General features: G+C 38.9%; 4 protein-coding genes across 6 annotated transcripts in view; 1 reads left to right on the forward strand and 3 right to left on the reverse strand.

Annotated features, from left to right (window-relative positions):
• The window catches only part of LOC146456826 (death domain-containing ATP nucleosidase-like), a 22699-nt gene extending 16401 nt beyond the window's left edge, over positions 1-6298 (forward strand). For 2 of the 3 annotated variants that reach the window (XM_085092885.1, XM_085092886.1), the window contains exons 3-7: positions 1-75; positions 887-931; positions 1636-1668; positions 4524-4603; positions 5692-6298. The exon at positions 1-75 is cut by the window's left edge and continues 114 nt beyond it. In XM_085092885.1, the coding sequence (XP_084949011.1) occupies positions 1-75; positions 887-931; positions 1636-1668; positions 4524-4603; positions 5692-5709 (251 nt within the window). In that variant the 3' untranslated portion in view covers positions 5710-6298. Of the gene's footprint in view, positions 76-886; positions 932-1635; positions 1669-3983; positions 4107-4523; positions 4604-5691 lie in introns of all 3 variants that reach the window. The other variant, XR_014858746.1, reaches the window with a different exon arrangement.
• The window catches only part of LOC146456825 (uncharacterized), a 136955-nt gene that overhangs the window by 98188 nt on the left and 12050 nt on the right, over positions 1-26717 (reverse strand). The window lies entirely within an intron of this gene.
• LOC146456830 (beta-1,3-galactosyltransferase 5-like) overlaps positions 7145-26717 on the reverse strand; it is an 83636-nt gene continuing 64063 nt past the window's right edge. Inside the window, exon 2 of the mRNA XM_085092875.1 lies at positions 7145-7177. The gene's annotated coding sequence lies outside the window, so the exon portion shown is untranslated. The remainder of the gene's footprint in view (positions 7178-26717) is intronic.
• Positions 21343-26717, reverse strand: part of LOC146456831 (uncharacterized) — a 42066-nt gene continuing 36691 nt past the window's right edge. The window contains exons 7-10 of the mRNA XM_085092859.1: positions 26195-26304; positions 23817-23861; positions 22973-23023; positions 21343-21425 (exon numbers count right to left, since the gene is read on the reverse strand). Of these exons, the coding sequence (XP_084948985.1) occupies positions 23018-23023; positions 23817-23861; positions 26195-26304 (161 nt within the window). The 3' untranslated portion in view covers positions 21343-21425; positions 22973-23017. The remainder of the gene's footprint in view (positions 21426-22972; positions 23024-23816; positions 23862-26194; positions 26305-26717) is intronic.

Raw genomic sequence — 26717 nt, forward strand, 5'->3', positions numbered from 1 at the left:
CGATGGCCGCGTCACTTACTGCTCATTTGCTAAGAAATCCTTTTGTTTTCGAAGATTGGCCACATTATGGACACCGTAAGTACACAAAAAACTAGATAAGAAAAATAAGCCAATAATGTGTTTTGTTCCTCCCCGTTATGTCTTTTTTTTTTTTTTTTTTTTGCTTTTTAATAACATTTCTTGAGGCCCAGTGTGTATACTAATCAGCCAAAAATAGAACATTATATTTATTATGATTATATCATGTTTTCTTTTTTAGGGTGTTTGTCTGCTTGTAAATTTGTTTTTGTCTCTTCTTGTTTGAAATGTCTTGCGTTATCAACATGAAAATAAACGTTTTTTGTTTTTTTTAATGAAAGAGGAGCAGGTGCCAAGTATGCGGCTAGGTCGAGCTGCAACCTTGAAGAATTTCTTTTCGGGCTAAACTATAAGCAGCCGAAAATTTAGTTGCCGGTACAAAAGGTCACTTCGCCGGATGGTGTGAAACGTGTGTTGTTGAATACAGCTGTTTAGACAAAGGTTGTCCAAAAAAAGGGTAAAAGCGTATACGTGTCAATGCCGAAAGGTTGTCTGAGAAATACCCAATAAATTTTAATAAAAGCCCAGAATCCATATTGCCCGCCATCTCAAGTCTTCGCTATACGGTCGAGGCATTAGGGATTCGGAGCTTTTATTGAAATTAATTGGGTATTTCCCAGAGTACCTTTCGGCATTGTCGCGTACGCTTTTACACTTTGTTTGGACAACCTTTGTCGAAACAGCTGTATTTGGGTAACAGTTCGTCTAGTCCCTGTTACGATGACACACGCAAACCTGTTTGATAGCCCTCAATGCCTGCAACATGCATCAGAGAGCAACTTCTCTAAATGTCTTTCTTGTTTTTCAGATAAAGTTCAAAATTTTGCAACTGTTGGTTTTGGACTGGCTGCAGGTGACTACAAAACATTTTGTTTTTGTTGGGGGTGGGGTAGGAGTGAATGATGTGCTGTAAAAGAAAGGAAAGCTTGGAGAACTATTCTCCGGAAAATTTAACTTTGTCCTCTCTGCCTTAATCCTATATAGACAGGAGATAGGGCTGCTTTTTGTCTTTTTGGGCCGGGAGGGGTGGGGTGGTCGGATTCCGGCAACCATCCATAACTTCGCAGCTATGGTAGCTATGACAATGAGGCTAAGAGCGGGCAAGGTGAGTCAAATCCGGCGCTGTGATTGGTTACCTGGAACGTTCAAGATATGGTTATCTTGCCCGCTCGGTAGCTCGAGATTACCCGTTGTCCGTTCACTGACGGCATCGAAAGTTTAATCCACGAGCAATACAATCCTTTGTTCGATTTTCTTATTATCACGAAGGAAAACACTCGCTAAAATATTCTGGAAAATCTCAACATTTGCCTAAAGAAAATATAGTGTAAATTTTCTTTTAGCTATGCCGGACTTTGAATCGGGGAGTTGCTCTGTAGTGTCTCAGATCTTATAGAGATTAATTTTGTAAAATATGTTGCTTGGCAAATCATTTGTTTAAATACCCAAAATCTAAATTTCGCGTAATCAATAATTGCCAACTTCACCAACGTTATTGTAAAATTAGACAGTCCATATGATTTTCACGATATATGTCTTTTTTGGTTTTATTTGTAGGATTTGTTGTACTTTGGTATCTTGGGCGAGCAGGTAAAGAAAACATGTTTTTGTTTACACGCAATAAACGTGAACAATGAGCCGTCCGTAAGTTGACTGGCAGTTGTAAGGTGTTGTAACCATAAAAACCATAAATAATATTTGATAGCAATATTCAAGAGCGCCCATTCAAGCCCCCCCCCCCCCCCCCCCCTACCCTCCCTCAAATCCCGGGCTGATCCCCAGACATTGGCACTTTTTTTTAAATAAATAAATAAATAAATAAATAAATAAATAAATAAATAAATATTTGCCGGCTGGGCAAATGAAACGCCCTACGGTGCAGTATCAAAATAAGAAACAATTTCTTATTTTGACTTACCTTTATTCTTGTAAAAGCTTATTCACGTCAAACTAAATCAGTCTGATAAGTCTCTCCTCTCAGTATTGTCAGTGGCAATTACCATTCTATGGATCTGGCATATCATTATGTCCTCCTAGGCTTAAGCTATAAAATGGCCACTAATACCGTCGGGGGGATGGGCACTGCTGGAATTGACTGATGCATAATCAAGGTAAATTTTTAATTTTCATTTCACGGAGGCTTGGATATAACCAAGAACCTCGTGGTTCGAATAACTCCCAAGTTACTAGGGCTGCTACTAGGATCATGCGGTGTTTTCTTTAATGATTTCAGATTTTTCTATTATGCACTATTTCAAAAGTTTACTACAAAAGGAAATTACAATATATTACAAAAGTAACATAACGACAACATTAATTAGCACGATTTACGGCCCCCAAAATTTGCTTCCAATTTTATAGATTGGATTTCTGCAGTAAATAAACTTGTCAATGCAGACGGATAAGGAACATTGTTACCGCGTTGGTGCATGAGTGGGAACGAAATTTGGTTTTACCAACCGAGTTGATTAGGTAATTTGACCACCGTAAAGAGATTTGAGAGCTGACGTTTCGAGCGTTAGCCCTTGTCAGAGCGAATCAAGGAATTATGACTTTGTGTGGTTTATATAGCGAGCAGTAAAGCTACGCTACTGGTAGAACAATGCATGGTAAATGGGCAAAACAAGAATAAGGACTTTGTTATTAGAGCAATAACTCACTAATGACGCCTCGGATGGTTAGATCACCCCCCCCCCCCCCCCACCTCCCGCCTTACTTCGGTCATAAATGAGCCTTCCAAACTCCAAGACTCCATTGAACCTTTGAGACTGAGAAAAAAAGTTAGAGATCTTGTAGATCTTGATTAGAAAAAGACAAAGAAATCTTGTTCATATTTATGTTAAACCAGCTGATGAATGCTTTGTTCAACTGTAAAATGAATGCGTTGAACGTTTGGCCTTTCTGATGAGGAGATGTGTGGAAAAGCGAAGAAAGTTTTTCATTACTATGGGACAAAGGCTATTAACCACTGTGATAGGTTTCCTCTCGTTTAGAATACCATATTTTGTTAAAAAAGTACCGTAATGCTTATTTATTTTTGGACTTATTCGTGCGGTGTGATTATTATTATTATTATTATTATTATTATTATTATTATTATTATTATTATTATTATTATTATTATTATTACTTTATTATGATGGCAGTTTGAAACGTAAAAATGGCTACAAATATCAATAACGTAGCCAACCACTAAAAAATCTCTAACCCTTAGCTTATAGCGATAATAAATACTGACTGCGATCCTAGTTAAAAGTATTCGTAAACTTAAACAAGAAGCTACAGCTTACAACTTCTTCTTCTTCTTCTTCTTCTTCTTCTTCTTCTTATTATTATTATTATTATTATTATTATTATTATTATTATTATTATTATTATTATGATGCCGGGGAAAGGTGCTCATTGAAATAAATTGTTAATATCTCAAATAAAAACATAACTACTCGTTATTTTTTAGCTAGAACCGACAACTACAGCTGTAATAAAAAAATCTTAAAATGTGAACCTCAGTGTCCACTTTACAGTTGACTCAAGAACAACGGTATCGTTCAGTTTTATACCATTTGACAGCGTCTCTCTGCAGCTTAAGTTCTTTTTCTGGCTATACCCCTTATTCGAAGGTGATGCTTAATAGTATTTCTGTAGTTAAGTTAATTCTGTACGTCTGAAAATACTCGCATTCAGATCTAAAGGGCCCTAAACATCAAGAGTTGAACAGTACTCAACTTTTGAAGCAAGCCGTTCATATATTAATGTATCTTCATGATGTTATCTACATACTTGGAGCCAGTTTTATTTTTGTCCCTTGTACTAACGTAAAAAAATTACTAGACAGCGGAAATCCAAGTTAACTCATTTGATTGGTAGTTATTATTTAATCGTTATTGTTTTTACCACCTGGTTAGCTCAGTTGGTTGAGTACCAGACTGGAGCGGTAGGCACGGGTTCGATTCTCGGCCGGACCAACACTCAAAAGTCTTAAAATAACAGAGGAAAAAGTGCTGCCTTTGCTGTGACATCTACAAATGGTTAGACCTTCTACTCTATTTGGATAAGGACAAAACTTGTAGGCCCCATGGGACGTAAAAGCACCCCTAGAGACGTAACAAATCTCTGGCAGTGACCACCCCTTAAGTGTCTATCTCAAATTCAAGCCTTGCGCAATGGAACTTGTGCGCCTTGGCGTAGAAAAAAACAAAACTGAAACAAAAAATCAATCAATAAATAAATAAATAAATAAATAATTAAATAAATAAATAAATAAATAAATAAATACAAAACGACGTTTGGTTAAGACGTCTTTGTTTTGGTTTACGATTATTTGTGTCATTCTCCTCTCTCAGGAACCCGTATTCGCAAACTGATCCGTATTTATTTTGTACTGCAAAATCTCGGCTTTAGGTTCTGTGATTTTATTAAGTGCCCGTGGCTCTTTTGTTTTTCAGAATACTTTCCAAACTTTGGATTTGGATTAGCCCTTGCTTTACTTGTCCTTGGAATTACAGTAGTTTATTATCTGTGGAAGGTAGGAAAACACGTCTCATGCATGTTAACAGTTGAAGAAATATGAAAAGTGCATATTGGCAATGACATTAATATATTTAGTCTCCTTATCTATGGACCCAGCAAAGGATAATTAATTCAACGATACTTCATGGTACCATGATCTCGTTTGTGTTAAAGTTTAGTTTTCCGTTCCTTACAAATTCAAGTATTTTGCTACGTGCTTTAACTATTCACAATAAAATTAAAGGGGAAGTATCACGAGAATTTGATGTCATTTGAAAACCCAAAAACGTTTGTCTGTCAACAGAAACGAGAAAATAATTGTATAGTTTGGTTATAAATTATCACTCCAGCGCAATAAAACTGTCGATTAACTAGTGCCTCTGGTCAGAGTAGGTCGGAAAGGATTGAAACTTGAAAAATGTTAGGCTAATTTTTTTCAAGTTCTCGCATTTTTGTTTCCAAAATGCGCTAGAATAAATCAAGAGAAATTCCTTTCAAGAATTGAGTTGATTTCTTCCCTCTCGTTACTCTAGAATTATTTTGTGGCTAAGTGAAGGTCTTATTTCACCATTTTTAAGAAAAGAGGTCAAAAACACCATGATACTTCCCCTTTAAGTCTGGATCAAATACACTACGGAAAATGTTCAATATACAAGCCTGTATTAAAATATACACAAAAGCACACTTGGAAATCTTGCATATTTATTTTGGGTGATATACCATTTCCCCTGGCAGTTGATTCTCCACCCAAGCAAGACATCTGTTTTGCACAAGGCTGCAGATATGGGTTTTAATTTAACATGAAAGAAACCTTATGCTTGCCAGTTTGTTTCTAATTTTGTGAAATATGGACACTCAATCTCCTTGTTGGAGTCTTCTCTTCTTTTTGTATGCGCACTCGATTTCCCCCCCCCCCCCCCCACCCTCTTTGAGTTTTCTTTGGTTTGCGGGGTGAGGGGCAGGGGGACCGGGTGGGGGGAAGGGGTCAATAATAATCCTAGTCGTTGCAATCTAAAGAAATGGTGTTCAGCTCAGTCCATATGTGCGCGAAAGTGAGACCTATCATTTTTTTTTTACCTTTTGTTGTCTTCTTCAACCTGACAGAGCCCCTTTAAACACTAAAGGATCAACCTGTGAGTGTGCTGAATATACGATTTTGTAACCAAGAAGATATGACTCAAGTAGCAGCAGAACAGAAAATCTGCTAGGAGATTAATTTTTTTTTTCCAACGCGTCAAGATAGTTCAAGTTTAAGTTCAAGTTCAAGTTTATTACGTTTTTCAAACAGTTACTTACAATGAACACCGCCTGCAAATAGCGAGCTAATCTAGGCAGTCGGTGTTAAGGACACACATACACGAATTACTAATTGAAGGCGTTAAAAAAGTCAATTTGGAATACATTATTTGTCAAAAGAGTAAAAAGTAATGAAAAGTGAAGAAAAATATTATGATTTATGATTGAATTATAATTAAGATGACTTTTTTATTTCAAAAATAAGAGCGCTAATGTCAGCATAACTGTCCAGGGTTTCTAAAGTTACAAATAGTAATGCTTGAATTTTGAGATCAAATAGTGTAGTTTAACTGTATTGCAAGCAGATATGGCTCATTATTAGTCTAGTTTCACACGAATAGTAGTTGAGAACCGCATCTTTTGAGCGATTGTGTACGAGTGTAACTGAAGCAACACATTAAAAAAATCAAATAGAGTTTTCTATTACGGTGTTATGCTGTGTGTAGTAGCTGTCTACCGTACACCCAATGTATGTTTGTTAGTACAGTATAGAAGTGCTAACTAACCTTTACTTACACAGTAATTTACAATGTTCGCTGCCCTCGCTTAGAAACTAGAAAACATCAAGATGAAAAGTCGGCCTTTCCTTTTATAGTTTGAAGCGGCGTTATACCGTGTTAGATTAAAAACTCAGTTTTATTTTAATCTTGCGGAAGGCAAGATTGCAATATTTGTTTTACTATAGAGTGCATACTTCTTTTACAGGTGTACAGTTTAAAGTCACTTCAAGTATTAAACTAAACTTTCCAGGGCTTTATTTATCAATAGCCCTTTTCATGGTTAACTCTGCTCATTTGAATTACAATGAAATCTAGCATGTATGTGAGGCAATTTCGGGCTATTTTGTAGTTTTAGCCCGAAATTGCCTCGCATCCACGTTGGATAACATTGTAATGCAAATGAGAAAAATCAACCGTGAAAAGGGCTATTACTACTTATCTGGTTGAAGGCGTTGCGCGTGCGCAGTTTATAGGTCGATATCAACTTACCGTAAAAGGCAGTCACTTTCGGATTTAGCAGGCCAAAGGGGCAAAAAAAAAGGCCTCGAATTTTCGTACAGTGTAGGGAAAATAATGTTCGTATTAGATACTGTAACTAATTACTGTATCATTTGACTCTGCTGACACGATGATACAGCTTCTAAATGATAGCTTCTAGCAGGATTCAGTTAAGTTTGCAAGAAAATAACTGAGAAATATAGCTGTGCTAGAAAGCTGTATAGCGAACCAGCCGTGAACTGTAACTAAAAATACAGTCGAACCTCCCTTTGCGACCACCTCTCGTAAGCGACCACCTCTCATAAGCGACCACGTTTCCAAAATATCAAAAGTTTTCAAGTCAAATCACTGTAGATGGAACCTCTCGTAGGCGACCACCTCTCGTAAGCGACCACCTCCCGTAAGCGACCACTCTTAGAGATGATTGTTTAAAATTTTCAATTGTTTTTAACCTCCCGTAGGCGACCACTTGACACGGCACAATCTGCTGTTTCTCTCACGGGCGGAAATTGACTGTAACATATTGGCCCACATCACTACAGTGGATGCCGTATTACTAAAAATCCCACAGCCGGAGCAACCGGAAGTGTCTCCCGACATTAAAACAATTATAACATATACATGCACTATGGTACACTGAAATAAACTTTAATCAGGTTGAATCCCTTATAGGAAAAAAACTCTCTTATCTGGTTAATAGCATGCATGTACACGCACGACCGGTGATGACTCTCTCAACCTTGTATTATTAAACAGAAAAATTGTGGCGATAACTGGATTATGTAACAAACAAACAAACAAACGCCAAAGTTGTTGATGTGTTACGCTTGACATGTAACATTGCAAAAATGCCGTTTACTGATTGGTCCTAAACCAGGCATTCTAAAGAAAAGTTTTTACTTAGGGTTTCGATACATGATTACCATCATGTGAATTACCCGAAGTTTAGACCTCCCTCTCCCCCCCCCCCCCCCACCCCCCTTTGTGGTCTTGACCTCTGGTAAGTGACCACCTCCCGTAAGCGACCACATATCCTTGACATTATGGGTGGTCGACTGTAGTTCACGCGAAAAAAAGTACAGGGAAATGTACGGACAGTTCAAAACGCGACTGGACGCTTTCTGGCACAGCTACATCCCTCCAACTTTTTTTTCTTAAAATCGTTTTTCCAGTGCCAAAAGTTTCCAATTCATGAATTTTTCAGAAGCGATAACTTATAAAAATTATTTGACATCGGATTTCCATACAAACACTGTTATTTCAAGCCTGTTTGCCTACTCGTCAAAATGGCGTCGAAAACTGTGATAAGGCCTATAGTGAACTGGATGCCACTTAAAATTTTCGCCGATCGCGCATTCGCGCGTGTACTCGATCAGTTTATTCTGTCCGTCAATTTCATTGGTCGATTAAAAAAAAAAAGGTTTGACGTCACAGAACACTCAGTGAAGCAAAAGCCGGAAAAGGCGTCTACTCTCGCAGGCTATTCTGCTTGAGGCATGGGATTGAGCATGTGATCGGCAGACTGCGCGCTTCTGTTCATTGACGCGTGACAATTTCAAACAAACAAACGAAATTGACATTTTTCGGACAGCTCTTTTTTTTCTCTGATAATCACCTCCGGTTCAATATTGATGACTATTCCCCTCGAAGAATATTTAACAACCAGTTGGACGAGGTTGAGCAAAATATCGTGATTTGTCAGTGGCGAGCAGATCAAAAATCAATATGCTAAGGGAAAGTAATAAAAGAGGTGGTAAAAGCACCATCGAGACGCAGGAGGAACCAGTCGAGAATGTACACAGTCCCGGCCGAGATGAAAAGCTATTTTGAATCGCTCAGTAAGAAACTGGATGCGATGAATTCAAACCAGGAAAAGAGCAACGAGTAGATGACAAGATTCGAGGCTCTCAAGCGAAACACGTCCCAATTTGCTTCAGATTTAAAGTCTTTAAAAGAAAAATTAAAAACCTTGTTAGGTGATTTGGCAGCTGTAAAATTTCAGGTGGAGAATAAAGTCGACGAGACTCAGGCTTCAGAGTTTGAAAGAAAGATTATTGAATTGCAAAACAGGTCAAGTCAAAACAACCGGCGTAGTGTTTTGGAATGTTCCAGAGGGCATTGAAAGTGTTATGGCTATGACTGAATTTATCCAAGGGATTTTGTGCGAGCACATGAAGTTAGAAGATGCTGAGTCGATTGAAATAATGAGAGCTCATCGTTCTCGTACTACTCGTACGAGTGGAGCTTTAAAGCGACGACCCATTCATGTTTGTTTACTTCGATATAATTATAAAGACAGACAGTTTATTTTAGCAAACGCGGCAAAGAGTCTGAAGGACAATCCCTATAAAGAATCCAATCTTTATATATCGGATGATGTTAGGAAAGACATTCAGGATCAGCAGAAGCAACTCAAGGAAAAGTATTTGAATAACCTGAGGGAGAATGAAGAAGTGGAATTTGCATATGTACCATGGACAATTCCCGCAAGAAGCTTAAGTGTTTATAACGGTGAAGGACCAAAAAGTGTAGCCAAAGCCTTTGTGGTACAAAGTATGTTCCAGGCTTTGTAAAGGCGAAAGTTGTAAATATAGGTATGTATTTGTTATAAGATGGAACATTGAACGAATAACCGTAACTTAACCTTTAATCGACTCCCGCTACGAGTAGTCACATGATACAAACAATCCCATTATCCAACACCTTCCCCCCAGTAAAATTCACAAATTGAATGTTACGTTCAGTTAGAGTATCTCTTGGAAGTTTTAACTAAGCATCCCAAACGTGTTCGTTTAGCAGTGATCAGTTCCATCTTTGTGGTGCACTTCGCGGGTTCCATGATCTTCGGGGTCATCTGCCTTGAAGGTTTGACTTTTGTGTTCTGTTGAGCAGAAACTTGGGTTTTTGCTTTAGACTTCTGTTATAGTTGGTGTAATCTGCTTTTCTTGCCTCGGATGTACACGGTTTCTTCATCTCAACACTTTGCCATCAACTTCAACAGCGTACGACCGATATCTATGACTCTTTATGACATTGCCTTCCTTCCACTCTTGTCCTTTGACTAGTCCCTCATGCTTGGCTCGTATGGCTTCTCGAGGTTTCAATTCATCCAAATCTTTGGCGTTCCTGTCATAGTAGATCTCATATTTCTTGGTTTTGTTGGCCTTCTCTTCCAACACATTCTCCGCAATGTTTGGTGCTAATAGTGTTCCTTTCAAAGGGATTTCAGTTCTTGTTCGTCGGTTGAGGAATCTTTAGCTTGGAGATGTGGTCATGCCAGCTGTGGATGTGTTGCGCTGATCAAGTAATGCTTCATATGGTTCAGAGAAGAGGCTTGAGATTTTCGCAACAGTGATTTTGCAATCTTCACCACCTACTCTGCTTTGCCATTACTTTGGTGGTGGTATGGGAAAGATTTGGTGTGCTTGATTTTCTTCCGTTGACAGAATTGTGAGAACTCAGCTGAGTCGTAATTCGTACCAGAGTCTGTTACAATTTCATCGGGTATTCCCCATCTAGCAAACTGTCTTTGCATCAGATCAATCATTTCAGCGACGGTTTGGTTCTTTATCAAGTCAAATTCGATCCAATCACTGTAATAGTCAACTAACACTAGATAGTGTTCTTTGTTCTATTCAAAAATGTCAAAGGCAACTTTGGACCAAGGTCGGTTTGGAATCTCATGACTCAGTAGAGTTTTCTTTTGGTTTTTTGTCTGAAAGGTGTTGCAGACTTCACATGAGGCAATGAACTGTTTCAGTTGAACCTTCATTCCTGGGTACCATACGGATGTTCTAGCAGGTCTAAGGGCTGACTGTACACCCATGTGTGTTTGGTGCAGTTTAGCAGTCAGTGACTTGCGCAGAGCAGCTGGGATTACGAGACGGTCACCCTTGCAAACATCATCATCGGCATCCGTGGATCTCGGGAGATCATGGACCTGCGCCCGGGTTAGAGCATCGTCTGCTGTGGGTGTGCAGACCGATGAGGGATGGCAGACTCTGCCACAGGTGGTGTAGGTGAAGGGGCTGTTAGATGAAGATGGAGGCTGGCGATTCTTCCGACGAGCGCGTTTCTCCTCTGCAGTCTGCCGCTGCTTCCCTTCAGACCTGGCCAAGCCAGTGTGGAGCTCATGCCTCCATTTGCGTCTGTCAGCCGCCAAGTCCTTCCATGTTTTGACATCGATGTCCAGCGACTTGAGGTCCCTCTTGCAAACATCAGGAAAGCGCAGCTTTGGGCGTCCTTGAGCTCGAGAGCCCGCAGAAAGTTGCCCATACAGCAGGTCTTTGGGGATTCGCCCGTCTGACATGCGGCGGACATTCCCGAGCCAGCGGAGTCTGCGCTGCTGGGGAAGTATGTGCATGCTTGGGAATCCCATTGTCCCTTGCAAAAATATCCCATCACTAAACGACAGTTCATCAAACATGGTGAAGATCAAAGAGACATGAATCAGAAGTCAAGAGCAGTGCTTGACAAGAGCAGAGAAGTAGGCTATGTTCGACACATTCGCTCATCAGAAGGGTTGCCCGCTCCCACAGATAGGGAAGGTGTTCTCTCCGGATTATAGGAACAACTAATTACTTAGATAAGCTCATCGAAACAAAGCTGATATTCAAGGACCTATCTCACAACCTACTTAGAAAGATGCAGCATTCGTTTGGGAGAAACGACAGCAGGAGGCCTTTGACAGACTGAAAGCTGTGTTAACTACTGCACCTGTAATGGCCTGTTTTTAAAACAGTGAGAGAACAGTGCTAAACTGTGGATGAAAGTAGTACTGGTCTTTGTGCAGTGATTATGCAAGATGGTAAACCAGTTGCATTTAACTCCACGACGCTAACTGTTAGTGAGAGAAATATGCCATCATTGAGAGATTGAGAGAATTCCGCACATACTAGTGTACATCATTGTTGAAACAGATCATAAACCATTAGAGTCCATATTTAAGAAACCATTGAATGTTGCTCCTCCCAGGCTACAAAGGATGCTGCTGAGACTTACCGATTATGGCCTGGGTGTTCGTTATGTTCCTGGGAAGAAACAAGTCATCTCAGACCTGTCTTAGTATAACAGCTCTCACAGATACTGGCCGAACCATTTAGTGAACCTGATCATGAAGACGTGATTGGAGTGAATCTTAATCAAGGACTCGGATTTAAAAGAAGTACATTGGAGACATTTAAAGACACTTAAAGCGTTGAAGAGACTTTAAAAATGGTGACGGCGTATATCATGAAAGGCTGCCCTTCTAAAAGAGCAAGATGATGAGCTTGCCAAGGAGAACTGTATCATATTAGTTTCAATCGGCAACAACACGATGCGAGGAACAAAATTTACGGAGCTTCTTGGAAGGAAACTGGACGTCTTTTTGTCGATTGGCAACCACGTAAAACCACAAAAAGAACGTACATCTCCACCTTCGCATTGCTACGCTTATCAAAAGAAATCAGATTGCGTGTGTGATTTAATTGTTTTGCGCGTTAAACAAATTACTTTAGACACAATCCTACATTCAGCTGTTCATTCACGAGTTCGCGCACAGAGCGCTTTGTCTAAAATGCCAACAAAGTGAAAACGATGATCATTTTCATTCAGGAACGCAGAGTGACCATCAACAAAGTTTCATTCCTGTTATCAATTCTTACCAATCCGAATAACTGACTCAACTAAACAGACGTCTTGTAAAAAATTGGATAAATGTTTAAGTGTTTCAAAGCAAATGCTTGCTTTAACAAAGTCATTGTAAACTTGCTAAATTGCTTATGATTTCACACTTTTAACTGATTTGTTAGGGATATAACCCAAACCGCGGCAAAGACACACTTTAGGCCTAATAATAATTATTATTATAAAAGTAATATATAATTATAATAAGAACCTTTCCAGAATTCTTTACCCCTGAAAAATCGCAAATGCTAAATAACTTGTCAATTTGAAGCCAAGGAAGATGCCACACAAACTTGGGAACAACACTTTCCATAAAATATCACTCATATCAAATTTAGCGTGATAACGCCATCAGTCACGTGACCACACCCAAAATGAATTTAAACACATTACAAAAACGGACATCTATCATTCCGATAATAATCAATGTAGTCAAGAAGAGATTGGTGTGAAGTATATAGTATAAAGATCATTAATGATCTTGCATCTTAAAACGAAGGGGGCTATGCACAATAGGACATTTTCACGGCTATGGCGTCATTTTACTACAACTACCAGAATCCTTCTGGTTTTTGTTTTCTCATGCAAACTAAAGGTATTGTTCTTTGCTGTCCACTCGGATTATAAAATTGAATTTGAAAAGGAAAACGAAATGAATTCTGGTAGTTGTAGTAAAATGACGCCATCATGAAAATGGCCCATTGTAATTGTAATTGCACCGATCGGCCGCACTTTAAGACTGAGCCCCTCCTCCTTGGTGGTCCTTGTCGTGTTTGCTTGGCTTTTCAGACCAGGACAAACATTTTTAGACCAGAAGTCGACCAGACCAGAAAACATTTTTACGCTACTTTTCGCTTTCAGCAAAGCATTCGCCGGACTCTGTCTCACACCATATTGTTTGCAGCGAGCTGACGTTACTTGATATAAATCCGTATGCCATCAATTGGATCAGAATTTCTCGATATTAACAAGGGAGTTCCCAAACGGATTGTGCTTGGACCCCTCCTTTTTTCCATTATGGTCAACGACATTTCCCCAGTGGACAGCAGCAAAAGCCTGTTAATCAATGCTGATTCCTTAGAAGTGGAGAGTTTACAAAAATGGTCTGTTGAAAATGAGATGAAACTTGACCTTAAGAAGACCTGGGAGATGGTTGTAAAAGGAAGAACAGTCCCCCCTGAACAGATTTCAGACATAGAAAGGAAGCCTCAGCTGAAACGTTTAAGCATAACCTTCAGCACAGATCCTCGCAATTGGGCCGTACACTTTGACTCCATGTTGAAGAAAGATAGCTCTAGATTGTACACCCCACGTGTCTGCAAACATTACGTGTACTCTATTGCCAAGCTAACTGCCTTTGAGAATCTGATCATGTCTATTTTCCTTTACGGTATCGAGGTGTTGGGCTGTGCTATTGTCCAAGTACATCAGCCATATTGATAAATTCTGCAAACGAGCGTTTAAATCAGGCTACACCGCGGACTAAACTCCCTATACAGACGAAATCAGAAAGCCGGACATGAACATGGAACCAAATCAGCACCGGCAGTGACCAATGCCTACACGACTTGCTACCGATGCAGATGAAACGGAAGTAACGCAACCGCGGACATGACTACATCCTACCACGAATCAGAACACAACGCTTTAAACGCTCACATATGAATAGATGCCTTTTCCAATTTTTGTAACTTTGAAATAGTTATAGTTGTTTTACCATTATTTTTACTATCATTGATTATTGTTAACTTACACGTCTGATGTAAGTATGTACCAATTTTATTTAATTGTTGTTGTATTTAACAGTTGGGTAGTTCTTCACTATTTTCTTCCATTTCTGGGGAAACTTTGTAAAAATTTTGCACACGTAATCGAATGGACACACGGCCGTGCGTACTTTGAGAAATGTACCATGATGACGCCAATAGGAATTAGATTAGGATGCATGCGCGCTATGTTATAACGCTTTATGTACACCGCTTCAAACACTCGTTTTCATCCGATTGCTGTGTTGAATTTAATCTGTGGATAACACATATTTACCAAACAGAGTTTGAGAGTAGTTTGTAAGCAAAAACAACCACGACCACGAAATGTTGGTAAACTTATGAAGATTAATTTCGTCGGTAATGATAACCTTTTTGTAGTTAATAACACTTAGGTTGCTTTCATTTGACCTTATTCCGGAATAAGAATAAGCGGAATAGCTGTTAGATTTCTCTTTTAAAGTAATTTGGGAAGCCATTTCTACAAACTTTCACTGACACATGATAATTTAAGAGCTGTCTCATACTCCAGTAACTCCAGAAACCTCTTATGAGAGATTTCTTGTCATCGTCGTTTGTATTCCTATTCCGGAATAGGGTCAATCGAGCGCACCCTTAGTTTTAGGTCTGAGATGCATATTTAGACGAAAGTACAGTCGAACCTCTTTATTACGGACACCAAGGGGACAGAGATAAGTGTCCGCATTATAGAGGTGTCCGTTTTAGAGAGGTAGACTTTATATGGATTTCGGTCTCTCAGGGACCAAGTGAACTGTCCGTAATAGAGAGGTGTCCGTATTAAAGAGGTGTCCGTAAGGAGAGGTTCCACTGTAATGCTCTTTGTCTGGGCAACAATATTTCTTAGTCACAGATAAAATACACAGATAATGCGATGGATTACACATATCTTGAATTTTATCTCGATTTACAATTATTTCACGACAGCCAGCCACACTGAATGCCATGTTTACCTTCCAGCGTGATTTTGTTTGAGTACTGGAGCTCTTTTCTTTAATTTCGCTGTCCCAGGTTTTTCGCCTCTCCATTTCCAGGGGGTGGGAGAGGGGGTACTCAGGTATATTAGTAATGGGAAAGAGCAAACACCTTTTTTAAGTTTGACATTTGAGCATTTTGGGCTGGAACCTTTGTGGTGATGACTTTTTTCATGACATGTTTTTAGCAAGGATTTTTTTTTGGTGGGGGGGGGGGGGGGGATACAACAAACAAAAGTCAGGGCTGTCATTTTTGTGTCAAAAAATTGTATCAGCCTTTTTTTTTTTTTTTTTTTTGTCAAAAGGACTTTTCTGGGTTGCGCTCTGGGCCAGACTGCACTGTTTTTGGTCCGGGTGTATTATCAACCAGAGATTACAGTACTGTTTAAGGCCTATTCAGAAATTAACAAATCGACGGCAGTTTTCTATGGTATATACTCTTATTCTTGGTTTTCACGTGACGTCACCAAATTCTAGAATTCAAAACTGGGAGGCCTACAACATTTTTACCTTCATTCAGGGAAAGATTACCTAAAAATATGTCTGTTCACAATTTCTTAGCTCGATGTCGTGCTTCCTTTTGAAAATAGAACAGTTTCAATTTCCGAGTTTCCATCGTGCGTGACATAAGGAGGACGGCCGTGACAGAGCTTTTCCGTATCTTAAAAATGACTCTTCGGGTGATTTTCAGCATTCTAAACAATTTAAGTTTGAGGAGAAATATTAATCTAAACATTCGAAAATTCACAAGGGCAAACAAACCTCTTTTCTGGCAAAAGTGAACTCCAGATGTTTTTTCGTATTTCCGGCCGCCATGTTTGTGCCCCTCAGAGGGACCCAAACATGGCGTCTCCATACTAAACTCTATAAATTTATGTGGAATATTTTGTCAAATAACTCGAGTACGGAATGCCGCACAGACCTGACACTTGGACAGATGCCTTATCTATTTATCCTCTATACCATGTCAATTTCTTGACTTCATTCATGGAATGGTTTCGATTTTTTTTTTTTCAATGGCGTGACAGTGAAAACCGAGAACAGACCATAAAATGACGTAAAAAAATGTTCAAAACTCAAGTGGAACCACGAGCCGCAGGCGAGTGGTTTCACTGTCAAGTTTTGGACATTTTATGGCGTCATTTTATGGTCTATAAGAGTATAGACCAAAGAAAACTGCCGTCGATTTGTCTTTTACAATAACATGGAAAAAGTACGAGCGGAATTGGCAATTTTTTTCGTTGAGAAAGCGCTCGCGTTACATCTGACGTCATTTTTATTGTCTGTACTCTTATAGACAAAAGCTACGAGCCAATCAGCGCGCGGAAATTTGGACAGTTATTGTAAAACGCGAATTAGAACATTAACTACAATATATTGAGCTTACAAATTTTAATAAATAAATAAATAATTAACTCCACGACTAAAGTACAGACTGAACTAAATCAAGTGCATATCTACAAGTCATACTTAAAATAAGAATTAAAAATCAAGTCAATTTTGGGCATTGATTTCTAACAGTTTCTTTGTCTTGCAAGAGAATACACTAAAATTGGTACAGGTCCTAAGAGAAAGAGGAAGATTATTAAAGACGCTGGCTCTAGATCTAGCCAATACATGTAGTGATCCTGACTTTAAAGTAGCGTTATAAACTCGCTATAAAAAAAGCATGCACCTTGTAGTAAAACTAAATTGCAATTGCAACCTTGCCTGTTATAAAACAAAAAATAAAACTGGATCTTTAATCTAATCGAATATAAAGCCTAATACTATAAAAAAAAAAGTCGAGTTTCCATCTTCTCAGCGAAAATTGTACAACCGATGTGTCAGTAAGCGTCGGCTACTACTTCTATAATTTAGAAACTTTTATTGGATATACATACTCAACCGTACGCCGTAATAGAAATCCAAACACGATTTGATTTTTATATGTGTTACTTCAGCTACACTTACACGTTCACCCAAAATACGGTTCTTAGTACTCGTCTTGCAAAACTGGACTAATAATGAGCCATATGTACTTGCAATACAGTACACGCATTTGATCTCGGTGGGTCATCTTGACGTGTTGGTAGAAAACATTAATCTTCTGGCAGGTTTTCAGTTCTGCTGCTACTTGAGTCATATCTTCTTGGTTACAAAGTCATATATTCACACTCACAGGTTGATCCTTTAACGGTCAAAGGGGCTCTGTTAGGTTCAAGAAGACAATAAAAGGTTAAAAAAAAAAGACAGGTCTCGCTTTTGCGCACATATCATTATGGACTGAGCTGAACACCGTTTTTGTAGCAAAGGGTTATGCCCAGTAGAAAGCATCGTTTTTAATTCGTGAATGCGAAGCAATGAACGAGTTATATCAATCGGGGGAAAAATTCATTTGCTCGCTTGGTCGGCGCTCGATGGGCTGCAGATTTTATGTTGTAAAAATGTAATTTATTTACCTACTGAGCACCAAAGAGCTCTAGGAACTCGTTCAAAGGTGTCCGTGCCTTCCAGGTGGAATTGGAATTTGAAAATGTTGGCTTTTGTGGAGGGAGGAAAGCCGGAGAACCTGAAGAAAAACCCTCGGAGCAAGGACGAGAACCAGCAACAAACTCAACCCACATATAACGCCGAGTCCGGGAATCGAACCAGGGCCACATTGCTCCCCTCATGTTAATTTAGTCGAAATTTAATCAAAATCATAACTCATTCATTAGTCAACGCATCATGTAATTACCATCAGGCGTCATTACGGAATAAAAATACAAGGACGAAAAAATCAACGTAATGAATAAATTATTCTGCATAGAAACAGTTAGTAGAGGTATTGTATGCTAAATCCTTCCTTTTACCGAAACAAAGGCACAACGTTTCTTTTGAGGACAGATATTTCCAAAAGTTCGACTTTGACACGGTGAACTACGTGTTCAGCGTTCAAACATATGAGCGCTATGTAAGGCATTTCAAAAACCAGACAGAGTTGTGTAAGCTTTTTTGAATACGAAGCAATGAACGAGTTATAGCAGCTGGGGAAAACATTCACTTGCTCGCTCGATCGCTCAATGGGGTGTACATCTTATTTCATAAAATAGACATCGTGAAAAACTGATTCTGATTGCTCCAAGCGAGTTCATTATTTAACAATTATTCGCCAAAAGGCGAAGTCAATATTGGTGAATATTCGTGGAGGGAAATCCTTTGTCAACAGGTTCTCTCCCTGAGGCGATAGAATCAGGTGCGCACGCACGCAAGAAGAGGGAGAGCGAGTATCCACTGAACAAGTGGTCATCGCAGATAGAACATTTTTTGATTGTGCGGCGATGATTTCAGATGACCATCGAGAGCCACTCGGATGGACAACAAACTAGTTTCCTAGTACAAACGGCCGTCTTTCCTCCTCACGGAGACGTAAATCTTCGAGAGACATTAGTTCATCTCGTTAAATTCCATGCTTTCAAAGTCTGTTGCAAATTGTGTTTGTTGTTTAAACCATTAAATAAAGAAAATGTTGCGCAATTTTTTATTCGTTTTCATTACAGGTATCAACATCGGCAATATTTCCACCGGAAATTTCCTTGTTTGAGTTTTTTTTACTACTTTAATTATTATTATTATAATTATTATTATTATTATTATTATTATTATTATTATTATTATTATTATTATTTTTATTATTATTATTATTTTTATTATTATTATTATTATTATTATTATTATTATTATTATTATTATTATTATTATTATTATTATTATTATTATTATCAACACATCGTTCACATCTTACCCCAAACTTAGTTGCATGTTTAGTGTTTTGGGGAATTGCATTTTCTTTCAAAATATTTATTTCTTTGTCGGAAACTTCGACAAATCTCGAGGCGGTTATCTTGGAAATTAGATAGATAGATAGATAGGGAATCAACTGTCAGAGGCAGTGGCATTTAACCCAGCACAAAAATACAGCATAAACTATCTCCATATGAACTTCTCTGCCTATTTTAGTACATTTTGAACCTGCTAAATATTCCGTAGACCAATTCGTCCTTTTGCACTATTATTTTTTGTGATTAGTTGTTGCACGCAACCGGCAAAATATTTGAATTTTTAAGACGCAGGACACTAAACCTGGAGAAAACATTCACTTGACATCATGGCTACCATAAACTACCGTTGAATTTGTAATCCTGTACATGTGCTCGGTCTCAGATGGGGAAAAGCACGCAATCGAAAAGCTATTAGTGAATGAATGACTCAAGAGGCACTTCCTTCTACAGATCCTCCCTCTTTGTTACGCCTTTTTAGCAATTTCGTCTCCGGTTTTGCTTGGGACCCAGTATATCCTCTACTAAAATTCATTGAATCTACCCCTAGCTACGTATTTTTAACTCGTGAATGTACGCATGCACAATGAACGAGTTATCGTTCAGCTGTAAACTTTATATTAATTTCATCGGAATTGAATCAAAATAATTATTCATTTGTCTACGTATAGTACATGTATTCACCATCAGCCACCATTACGAGACAAAACACCAGGACGTAAAATCGACTCAACGAATAAGTTACTCTTAAAAGAAAACACTAGCAGGTGTGTTGTCTCCTAACTCTTTCCATTGACCGAAACTATAGTGAAACTAAGGGACAACTTCTTATCTTGGTGACTGAAAACGACGCGTCGAAAGCGGTTCAAGGCCGAGGTTGTTGTCCAAGTCAACAGAGAGCAGCGCAAAATGGAAGAAGACTGATATGGTGAAAATGCGTCTGACAGTGTTCCCTGTTCATTCACGTATTCTTTTTTGGCTGTCCGAAGTAGTTTGACAGTTAAAATCGTAGCACCAGAGCCGAGAGGCTCCGGATAATTCAAAACCCTCAACAACTTACAAATACCATAATTAATCTCATCTTCAGGAGTTGTGGGTAATGTTGTCTAGAAAATACTGGAATAGAGAACGCCACATTACGGTTGCTGTTGTTTTTCACTACGGAAAACGCAAAAAAAAAAAATTCTTTCGGGCTCCAGTGTAAGCGATATGATCGATTCACCAGAACAAATGTAAACACTGGAAGTTTGCTATAATGTACAGCGACAATCGTCGCAAACGCTTGATGTATTGCTATATTTGCGTTCACTTGGATAAAGCCAAAATAGTAACTTAAGCAAAATTGAAAGCTTCTTCCGATGTTATAAAACGCTGACAGAAGCCGCAATAAATTTCATTCGGGGTCCAGTGTGAGCGAAAACATCGATTCAACAGAACAGAATAATGTAAGCACTGAAAGTTTGCTAATGCATAGTGACAATCATCGCAAATACTTGAATATTTCTATATCTACGTTCTCTTGGATAAAGCCAAAATGGAATCTTTAGCAAGACTGAAAGCTTCTTTTGATGTTATAAAACGCGACAGGAGCCGTCGTTTGAGCGCTGAAAGGAATACAGTGTATTACTATGCTGAAAACAGCAACTGATTTAGGTCACGTGTTAGGCAACCAAAATAAATCGTTCACATGTATCAAGTTTCATTCAGCAACAACACGACGCGTGGAAGAAAAATACGGAAGTTCTTGGGAGAAAATATGGACGCTTTTTTCTCGATTGGCAACCACGCAAAACCACCAAAAGAACGCACACGTCCACTTATGCGTTACTTCGCGTATCGGAAGGAATCAGAGTAAGTGTATAATTTAATTGTTTAATTGTTTATACATAATGAATTCCCGCAATGTGAGATGGCGTCCACGAATCGTATAGCGAATCCTATGATACGATTACCACTTTACGGCTACCACTATTCACTTCTGCATTCACGAGTTGGCTCAAAGGAGCCTTTAATCAATAACAGTAAAAAGTGTGGGGGAGGGTGTGCAGAGGAGGGAAAGGAATTTGGCCGCATGGATCTGGAGTTTAAAGGAACGAAATCTGCCCCCCTTCCCCTTCCGGCCCCAGAAGACGAAAAAATAAATAAATAAATAAAGTCCTTGCAAATATGTGCTTTCGCTAATTTACACATTTCTTTTACTTTTAACATGAGACGTGTTTTCGTGCTAGGCACCTACCTCCCACAGATACCAAACAACTGTAATTCCCAGGACAAGTAAAAGAAGGGCTAACCCGCCAAATCCAAAGTTTGCAAAGTATTCTGAAAAAGAAAAGATGGCATCTGAGTTACGGGTACTTAAACAATTACGGAACCTTTGTATCCGAACTTTGGTAGTACAGGACTCACTACTTAATCCGTTTGCGAACATGGGTTCCTAAGAGAGGAAAAAGGGTATTGATAACCCATTTGTTTGTTTTTACGTCAAAGTGAACCAGTTCAATTACGAAATGCTTCGTTAATAGTAAATTCTTACAGATAAAAGATAATTACGATGAGAGTAAATTAACAAACAAACAATTAAATGAGTAAAGGTGGATTTCGGTTGGCGAGTAATCTTGTTACGTAGATATGAGGGACGGAAATAAAACTAACCTTACGTAGGTAAATAACACCATAAAGATATACAAGCTGCCTGCTCTAAAGTTGAGTATTTAACAACTTTGGATGTTTAGGCAAGTGGCTTTCATGTTGGCTCATATTTCGCTTTCGAACGTGAAGCCAATTAATCAGTTTACTTCCGCACGCACGTAAAATTAGATATAGGGCTCTTAAGATCTGAGTGCGCCGGAGTACAAGATTGATTGTCCCCAGAACCCTCGCTCCTTCCCGTTATTTACCGGCAGATAAGGAGAATGCAGGTACAAGATTGGTGTATAACAAGTGATAATAAAACCCACGCAAACTAAATTACAATACAATACAATACTTTATTGACACTCCCCTGATGGGGCTTTTCAGTGACAATGCAATTAACAATACAAACATACCTATAAGAATTAATTATGTAATATATATTATCGCCACATGAATTCGAAAAATCGTACTCGTACCCAATCTCGGGGGTGGGGTTGGGGGTAATGTTCGTGCTCTAAAAACGGGTCTAACAACAAGTCCTTGTCCATTAAGGTGCTCATTAAAGGAAACAGCGCATGGTCCTACTAACACCCCTAGTAACTTAATTGGAAATTATAAGTGTCACGAGGTTCTTAGTTATATCCAAGTCCGTGAAATGAAAATTAAAAATGCACCTTGATTATGCATCAGTCAGTTCCAGCAGTGCCCATCCACCCGACGGCATTAGTGGCCATTTTACAGCTTTAGTCACGCAGGAGGCTGGGCAATAGTTTACCTCCAGGTATTTGTCCCTTCGTTTCAATGATAGACAATAAAAGACAATAGAAAGGAAGGATCAAAGAAATCAACGACTTTTTTTAACTGCAGCGTGGGGCCTTTGAACAGCTTATCCACGCAGTGGGGCATTTGTCAACTTATTCAAAAAGAAAAAAATGCTAATACCCTAGGATCAGCCCGGGGTGAAAAAGGAGGAGAGGGGAGGGGGGGGGGGGGGGCGTAATGGGCTCTCTTGGAATGCGTTACTTTTGACAGGTCATTTGTATATGCTGGAAGATTGCTATTAGACATTAGTTATGATTGTTATGCAGGTTACAACACCTTACAACTTCCAGTCAACTTAGGTACGGCTCATTGTTCATGTTTATTGCGTGTAAAAAAAAACAACAACAACAACAACAAAAAGACAGAAAAACAAAACAAAAACAAAAACTAAATGCTTTTTTTTTCTTTACCTGTTCCCCAAAGCAAAATCAGGAATCCAATGCTCACAACAAATCCTAAAACTAAAAAAAAAAGACGTATATCGCGAAAATCACATGGACTAAGTCTAATTATACAGACAGTGAGCGAGAATTTCAAGCGTTTGATTTTCTTGGAAACCTTTCTTCAGGTATCTTTCTAATATAATCAAGAACGCAAATAAGCGTATTTATTTCATCGTTTCGTTCAAATTGGGACAAATTTGCCACTTCTAAAACTGAATCGCTTTTAATCTACATGTATCCGGCCAATAGTATAGAGTACAGCTGTCAAGCTTTCCATTCTAGCTTACTACAATATCTATCAGCAGCATTTGAGTGCACCCAGAAGCATGTATAATCTATCTTTGACCATTAAAAGAGTTAGATGGTCAGCCCGCACAACTTGGCTGTACTGCTCCGTTGCATAAGCGTAGGGACACCTTCGTCAGGTTATTAGACGAGATAAGTAGCGACTCTGATCATGAGGAAGCACCAGTTCTTCTACCTAAACATGATCTTGTTATAACTTAACGACACTGCGCAATTTTTTCCACTTTTTTCCACTTTATAAGACCATCAGATTGGAGTAGGATTTTCCCATGCATCTGGTGATGTGAAGATAAAGTGTAGATAGTGTAAATAGGCAGGCTCCCAATTATAAGTTTGCACAGAAGGCATGCCTCGATTTTCCCCATACTACACCTCCTTTTAAAAGCATGATCAAATTTTATTTTTTTCTTTGGTTTCTAGGCGACAGTTGTTGCCATAGCAATGGTAATGTAAGCCTCCCCATTTTGAAGAAGTGGATTACCTAGTCATTTAGTCAGACACTTACTGATGATTGCAGTGAGAGCCACCCACTTTCTTGTGAACTGCTCCTCTTTAATAAAAAAAAACAAAAACAAAACAAAAACAAACAAACAATAAACAAACGAAAAACAGAAACATTTATAAATGTAAATATTTGGAACATATATTTTGAACTGCGGATGAAAGATTAAATAAAAGAAAGATCCTCGCAGTTACTGCGCAACTTAAGCAGTTGCGAAAAGAAAGCCTTAAAAAAATTCAGCCTTGAACGGGATTCGAACCCATGACTTCTGCGACGCCGGTGCAGTGCTCTGCCAACCGGAGCTTTCAAGCCAACTGGGAGCAGGTCATATTGCGAGTTCGTAATATACCCGTGAAGGATGAATAAATAAATGTAAATATTTGAAACATGTATTTTGAGCTGCGGGTGAAAAATCAAATAGAAGAAAGACCCTCGCAGTTACTACGCAACTTAAGCAGTTGTGAAAAGAAAACCTGAAAAATCCCGTTCAAGGCTTTTTTTCAATACCAGTTGCGGAAACTTTCTTGTGATGAAAGTTAAGTTCAAATTTCCATTTGATTTAATATTATTTTCACTTGATTTGCTCAGTTTGAGCCAAGGGGAAAAAGGGAACGCTCGCATATGTATTGCACCCGCGCCTGCAAGTTTTCGAGTTTAAGAAGTGCCATCTGAACTTTGCGCCCAAGAAGGAACATTGTAAGCTATTCATGCAGTCGTAATCGTGAATGACGTGTTTGTGAAAGCAGCCACGGGATTTGGCAAATGTGTTTGCTACATTAGAATCCCTTATGTTTGTGGCTTCCTGTGATCTGAAGATGCTTCAGAATCAGATGTTTGTAAGTCAGTCCCCCGCTATGTGAGTTCGTTAAAGGCACTGATGGAAGATCAGCTGGAAGATATTCGAAAGTGCTGGTCGGAGGAAGAGGGAGTTCTGAGACAGGTCAACTGCTATTCATACATCACTCAGTTTGCAAATTATCATGCGCAGTTTTTTTTCGACACTAGCTGGTGCGGACTCCCTCTTCTCCCGCCACACCCTATGCAGGGCGGAGGAAAAGGGAGTTCTGAGACAGGACTAGGTAAATCTGAACGTAGAAACGGTCGGCAATAAGTAGAGGTTCAAGTAAAGAAAATAATTCGCAGTCTTTTTACCCTAAGAAACGAGGAAACCTAGGTTCAGTGCACGTGTCTGACTCGATTGGTAGTAGTCGCAACTAGCGTCCACTACGATGAACACCCTTCAAACCCTGATGTGAGGAAACTATTAAAAGAGAGGTAAAAGCGAACACATACAAGCTTGTTCATGATGTAGAAATATTAAAGGAAAGCTATAATCATTTCAAAAAAAGTCTTAGTTTACACGAAGTAAACTGAAGAACGTATTCGACGAAAACGAAAACCTGAAACTTAGAGTTTCAGTTAGCTCTTACAATCAAATAAGGGAAAAAAAGAACTTAAGCATAAGGCTTACTGGCTGGAATATTAACATGACGTTAGATAATAAACACGTAAATTCAATCTTGAAATTCACGGATTTCCAGAGCAAGGAGATGGAGGAGATGCGATGAAAGGACACATTAGTGTTTGTTCAGAAAACTTTACAGCTACAATTTAACTCTACACTGAACCGAACCAGAAGAAAGTTGACTTGCATGAACTTGAAGCGGAGAGGACATACAATAATTAGAACTTAACAGAATGGACAGCAAAGCTCTTTAGAGAGACACAAAATGTAAAACATGTAGCGCAGCAATAGTGCAGTGGTGAGAGCACACGCCTCTCACCACATGTGAGCCGGGCTTGTTTGTATGCGTTGACGCCATATTTGGAGTAAGTTTGTTGTTGGCTCGCGTCCCTGCTCCGAGGGTTTTTCTCCGGATTTCTGGTTTTCCTCCCTCCAAATAAAACAACATTTCCAAGTTCGAATTCGACCCCAAATGCACGGACACCTTTGAATTGAGTTTCCAAGTGGAAAGCTGTGTGGTGCTCCGTGGGTAAACATATTACGTTTTAACGGTATTTTTTAAACGAAAATATTTTAGTGGAAAAGCTTGGACTATTGATGGCAAACGCTTGATTTACTCTGTTCGGGCGAATAATGGTGGTTAAAGCCTTAGATATCTCTAAATTGGTCTATGCTGCCATGTGTCTCAGAGTCAGCGATCAAAACTGTATATAATGGACAAAGTAAAACGCTTGGTCACCTTCTAATCTTTCGATTCAGAGGGATTCAATTTAATTCCACACTTCTGTACAATCGTAAAATCCTTGCGTTTAAATTAGCTTGGGAGGTAGCTAATCCTACCTATCCACCTAGTCCATAACGGGGTTAATTCTAGCCTTATATAACAACTTTTTCTCTTTAAGTTTTGTGTACTTACGGCGTCCATAATGTGGCCAGTCTTCGAAAAATTCGCAAAATTGGCAAAATCTGAGACGCCTTTAATGACAATCCACTCAACGTCCAAGTCATGGGCTGCTAAAAAAAGGCCTGTAAAGACGTTTATTAGTTGTAAATTTGCTGTAATTATTTCTTGGTTAAATTAACGATCTTTTGCTACGTTTACCATTTAGTAGTAGAACGTAACACATTGAATCTTGGGATTATATTAAGACTGTCAAAATGCTAATTCAATCGCAACATTCAAAATGTTTATTGCTTCATAGCAGCGGAATTTTCGCTTAGAGTATAAAAATAACTTCCTTGTTGCTGGTAAATAGTAGTAGCAAGTAAAAATGAATAGTATACCGTCTACGGTAACATTTTCATCAGTCTGAATTCATGAGGTTTCGACAACAGATTTTTTATGCTTATAACTGAGATCGAGACAGTCAATAGGCTAAACTAGATCTCAACGTTCAAAATGTTTATCGCTTTATAGCGGCGGGATTTTCGCGTAGAGT

This window comes from Pavona decussata, unplaced genomic scaffold (genome assembly GCF_977016875.1).
Source record: "Pavona decussata unplaced genomic scaffold, jaPavDecu1.1 SCAFFOLD_254, whole genome shotgun sequence".
In the NCBI taxonomy this organism is placed as follows: domain Eukaryota; kingdom Metazoa; phylum Cnidaria; class Anthozoa; order Scleractinia; family Agariciidae; genus Pavona; species Pavona decussata.